Source organism: Prionailurus bengalensis, chromosome B1 (genome assembly GCF_016509475.1).
Source record: "Prionailurus bengalensis isolate Pbe53 chromosome B1, Fcat_Pben_1.1_paternal_pri, whole genome shotgun sequence".
In the NCBI taxonomy this organism is placed as follows: domain Eukaryota; kingdom Metazoa; phylum Chordata; class Mammalia; order Carnivora; family Felidae; genus Prionailurus; species Prionailurus bengalensis.
This window is the reverse complement of record NC_057344.1, coordinates 143714358-143719521: the sequence shown is the minus strand read 5'-3', so window position 1 is coordinate 143719521 and position 5164 is coordinate 143714358. Positions and strand designations below refer to the sequence as shown.

At 54.2% G+C, this 5164-nt stretch overlaps 1 protein-coding gene across 1 annotated transcript; it reads right to left on the bottom strand.

Annotated features, from left to right (window-relative positions):
* Positions 1-558: 558 nt before the first annotated feature.
* SOWAHB (sosondowah ankyrin repeat domain family member B) lies at positions 559-4593 on the bottom strand. Its single transcript, XM_043572425.1, has one exon. It carries the CDS (start codon positions 3513-3515, stop codon positions 1161-1163), a length of 2355 nt encoding a protein of 784 aa, XP_043428360.1. The 5' UTR covers positions 3516-4593; the 3' UTR covers positions 559-1160.
* Between the last annotated feature and the right edge of the window lie 571 nt (positions 4594-5164).

Sequence of the window (5164 nt, the reverse complement as noted above, 5' to 3'; positions counted from 1 at the left end):
ATTTACCTCTTAACCCTTATTGCTTCCCCAGAATATGAACATTGGCTCTTCCATCCTATTGAAAACTACTAATGCTGATTTTGCCATTTGTTACACAGGGAGTTTCCATGAAAGATGATTTCAGCAACTATGCAAATGAGCCAACAGTTTTTACATTTGGAAAGTTTCCCTTAGGTTGATTTATTTAAAAAAGCAGAGCCTGAATGCCAGTCATAACTGGATCCTACCTAACTGCTTCTCTAATCGTGGAGAAGAGATACAAATAAGGTATTAATCATCTCACATATTAGCCACCTTAGGCTGAATTCAAAGGAAGATCTGAAGATAGGGCTGAGGAATCTTAAAATAAGTTCCACTCTCCAGTAATAATTTTATTTCATTGATTTGGAAAGAAAGAAAGAAAGAAAGAAAGAAAGAAAGAAAGAAAGAAAGAAAGAAAGGAAGAAAGGAAGAAAGAAAGAAAGAAAGAAAGAAAGAAAGAAAGAAAGAAAGAGAAAAGAAAGAAAGGGAAAGAAAGAAGAGGGAAGGAAGAAAGGAGGGAGGAGGGAGGGAGGAAGGAAGGAGGAAGGAAGGAAAGAAGGAGAGGGAAGGAGGAAGGGGAGAAGGAGGGGGATGCAGGGAGGGAAGGAAGAAACAGAGAAAAAGAAGAAAATAGGAGCCATCTGATTTCAAACCTGGTGCTTTCCACTCAGCCAGGATTTATTCTCCAAATGAATAGAGGCCAGAGAGGTACTAGCCAGAGGATTTTGTTTGAGCTTCCTCAATCCCTTGAATTGGCTCCCTTTTTCTTAAACATCTGTTCTCTCTGTAGTCAAGGCCTGGGGCTGCTGCTTCGAAAACCAATGTGGCTCACTGTGCCCAGATCTCTGGTGACAAGGAAAGAGGAAGACTATTTACTGGGTTTTAAGTCTGACTCTGCCCTGTGTCTAGGTTTCAATGGCCCAAAGACTTGAGCTGTCAGAAAGTTTGGGTGACCCCTAAGGTTCAGGATGTGCTGACATAAAATCCAGGCAGGTAAACACGAGGTAAACCACATCAGACGATCTCTTCCTTACCAATGCCTCAGCAATTTTTCTATTCCCCCTGAATTTTCTCAATGAACACCTCAAGGATATGCTGGTGTGTGGTGTGTGGCTGCATGTTCAAAAGAGGGACCCACCTCAGTCACTATACTCTTCTCTTTCCCTTGGATTGGGGAATTTCTCATACTGGTTGGCCAATTTCCATTTGCTGTGCTGACTTTTGAGTAGTGCAGCAAAGGAAGACTTCCGGGTGATATTTCTAGATATTTCCCGGCTCTTGGCCTTCCTGGTGGGGGAAGAGCTTCGGACTAAAGGATAGACAGGAAAAATGGGCCTTCCCCGAGGGGCTTCCAGTAGCTGCCATACCTCCCCAGAGGTATTACTGGTCAGATACTGCCATGGCTTCTTCCCACTGCTGTCCCGGACATTGACCCGAGAAGCCAACCTCTGCACTAGCACTTTGATGACCCCCTGGTGGCCGTGAATAGCTGCAAGGTGCAGAGGGGTATATCCACAACTGGACTTCACATTTACATCAAGAGTAACCCCGGCTTTCTGTGCACTAGAGACAAAGTCCTGAAGGGCCCTGAGGTCACCATGTTTGGCTATCCAGTGCAAGGCCGTGTACCCAGTCAAGAAGTCTTTGTGCAGAGCCAGCTGGGGGTCTTCCCAAAACAAAGTCAACACGTGAATCCAAGAGCCACTGGCAAGCTTCACGATCCATTCATGCTCCCTGGCATCTAGGGGGACCAGAGATGACTTGTGCTCAGGTCTGTGCGGGACCAAGGCTGCAGATTCCTCCCCACCCTCGGCCCAGGGGGTGTGAGGACGCCACTCAGCAGCAGCAGCAGCCTTAATGTCTGCAGGTTGTGGTGTCAAAGCAGCATCCACTCTTGGGCTGGACACTGCTCCTGCCTTGGAGGGTTTTCTGGACCGTGGTGGGCGACGAGTCCTTTTCAGCAAGTCCTGCTCAAGACACTCCTCATCGGAAGAAGACAATTTGGCTCTCCCTGCCTGTGAGCTCCTCCTGAGGGCTCTCCTTAACTTGGGAGTTGGCCAGGGGAAAGACTCCTGGGGGTGGCCTACAAGGCCATTAGCCTTTGTCGAGACCTGCTGAGAGGTGTGACCATCCCCTCTGTTTCTGAGGCCCTGAGGGCTCCTGCTGGGGCTGCCCTCTTTTGGAGAAAGGCCCCCAGCCGGATCCCTGAGCTTTCTCCAATCTGAGGTTCCCAGGGTAACTTGCAGCCCCTCTTCAGAACCCCCTGGGGATTCTTTGGGCCCACTGCTGCTCTCCTCGCTGCCATGGCTCTCTTGGTCCACAAAGTCATCCAGATCTTGGAGGGACAGCTGACTACGAATGCTACGAAAGATTGTCAATGGAGTATTCTGGGGACAGGATTCCGGAACAACAGGAAGGAGAGAATGAGATGAAAGAGAGGGGTCTAGAGGCTCTGAGTTAGGTTCTGGGACACAGAAGTTGGGCTCAGATGGTATCTGGGGGAAATTGTCCGGCAGCACTGACCAGGCTCTGATGGGTCCTTGGTTCCGGGCCTTGGGTATCTGGGGATGTCTGGCCACCCATTCCCAAGTGCGCTGTTGCTGCTGCTGCAGGATGGAATAATGCAGAGAGCTCGGGGTCAGCAGCTCTGGCTGGTCTGCAGGGGAAGTAGGGAGGGACAGGAGGGGAGGCGGCCAAGCCCCACTTCCAGCAGCCTCGACGGTTGCAGGAGGAGAGCAGGGCGCTGTGGGCACCGGTGCGTGCTCAGCGGGCAAGCCTTCCGGTTGCTGCCCGGGAGGCTCGCGATCATCCCGAGCCAGCGGGACACGCGCCGGCTTGTCCCCGGCGGTGGCGGTGGCGGTGGCGGTGGCGGGGTCTGGGACTGCGCCGAGCACCTGCTCGCCCGGGAGTCCCTCCAGGCTGTTTTGGTGGCATTCCCAGCAGCAGCGGCCCTGCGTCTCCACAGCCGCGCACCTCGCTCCGGCCCTGTGGCCAGAGCCGCCCCTCCGCCCGCTGCCTCCCCGGGCTGCCTCCCGGGTGCGGCTGGCGGTGAGTCCATTACAACCTGCGTGGGCGGCTGGGGCTGCGGCACCTGCTGGCTCCTCCTCTGGCCCCTTCTCGTGCCGCCGCCTCCTGGGCGGCTGCGGCGGCGGATCCCTTTGGCGCGCGCCTTGCGGGGAACAGGGAGCAGCTCTCCCTGTAGGGGCGGCGGCAGCGGGCGGGTCGCGGGGTCGCTGCAGCCCCTCCTCCCCCAAAAGGTCCCTGTACCTCCTCTTGAGCACCACATACTTGGTGCCGTCGGGGTCCTGGCGCACTGCGGCTACCGAGTTGACGAAGCCCTTGAAGAGCTCGCGGCGGCGCTGGTGTTGGCTGGGGGGCGCGTCGGGGTCTCGGAGAAAGCTCTTGAAGTGGCCCAGCAAGGCGGCGTTGGTCACTCTTCCTCCAGCCTGGCACAGAAAATCCAGTAGTGCCTCCTGGCTCAACTCTCGGGCCATCGCTGCCTTGTCGTCCCCTGGCCCCGGGTGTCCGCGCCCTCCCAGCGCTCTCCCCTGCCAGCCGAAACCCTGGCCTGCGGTGTGTCACCTGCGCTCGGGGCGGCGCCACCCGCCTCCATCAGCCGTGGAGGGCGGCGCTGCTTGCAGTCCCGGAGCGCGCCAAGAGCGCGCGAGGCCCCCGGGCTGAGCCCCCGCACGCAGTCCGGGTGGGAGAGGGCGGTTCCCCCACCGCCCCTGCGCGACGCGGGCCTCTCCCAGCGAGTCCCCGCAGCGAAAGTTCCCGGGATAGGTCGGAATCGGTTTCACCTGCGCCCCGGCGACGCCTCTTCCCTGGCTCTGGAGGAAGGGCCCGGCCCGCCTCCTCCTGTCCTTCCGCCCTCTGAGGTCTCCCCGGCCCTGCCACCTCTCCCAGATGAGTCAGGCTGGTCCCAGCCAGAGACAGCTCCGTAGGTGAGTCGCCAGCCAGAGGGAGCCGGCAGCGAACCTCTCTGCAGGACGCGGAGCCCCTCCCGGGCCGGGAAATGGAAAGCAGGTAAGCGACCGGCCGCTCCTTTGGGTCTCGGCCACATAGAAACGAAAGCAAGGAAAACCCGTTCCTGCGCAAGTCATGGCGAAAGTCGATGGGTGGGGAAGAAGGTGTAAATTTACTGGCATTCTGCGGTCTCCCAAAAAGGTGCCTTTATTAACGCTCTGGGGTAGTAATTTCAGATTCCCTGAGGTGGTATTGAAGTCGTGGTATTGGAGACTTTGCGTCCCAAATAAGCCTTCCTTGATCTGGACACACTGCCCCGGCTTCTCCTCCGGCACCCGGCTGCAAGAGATCTAAATACACCTAAGTCTGTACTGAAAGGAGAAATCATGCTGAAAGTTGCCGGTTGGTTTTGGCCTTTCTTTGCCTTAGTAATTGTCTCACGTTTAGGAAAAATCAGATAGTTGATTGCCCCAGCAGCTTTAAGGGAACAGGAACTATGCAGTTAAGGTATTTGTTGTCTATTGTTACCTTGCTTCTATTTACTCCAAAGTTTGTGAACAGAAGAGATTTTTGTACAGTCCCTTTTGTGTTGGCCTGAGTGGTGTTTCTTGTCTTTCCTCTCGGAATGTAAGGTTTCTCCCCACAGGTTGAAGCCTATTAAGGTGCACATTACAAGCTTGCCTACTTTAACCCCACTGCTCCCAACCTTAGAATGGCGGCTTGACTCTCATTCTTCATTGAGAGGCTGCAAACTTCCTAATATCCAGTCCATTTGTAGATTGGAGCTGTCTTTTTCATTGGCCTCAAGACTGTGGAATTACAGTGCTTTTCCTAACAACTGCTTTCCCCTTCCATTTCATCTGTTTACTTTCTTTAATTGAGGTCTTTGAGTGGAGGTCTTTCTTGTTTGTCGGTTCTGTTTCCATGCCCAAGATACTTTTATTGTTTTACCTGTGTGTGTACCTGTACGGTTCCATGCCCTCCCCCACTCTTTCCTTCAGCTGTATTTCCTATTATAAAGTCTCTATCTCCTGCCCTGTCACACCACTTTTTTCTCCTATACTCCCTGCTTATCTTTGCACTTTTCCTTCTGCTCTACTATTTTTGGTGGTTTCATGAGTCCCTATCCTTTTTGCCTAAGGGAGGGTGTTGAAAGTATGTTGGCCCGACAGTTGTC

Excerpts from the sequence above, each read along its gene's own strand:
- SOWAHB (XM_043572425.1), bottom strand. The coding sequence starts at position 3,515 with ATGGCCCGAGAGTTGAGCCAGGAGGCACTACTGGATTTTCTGTGCCAG.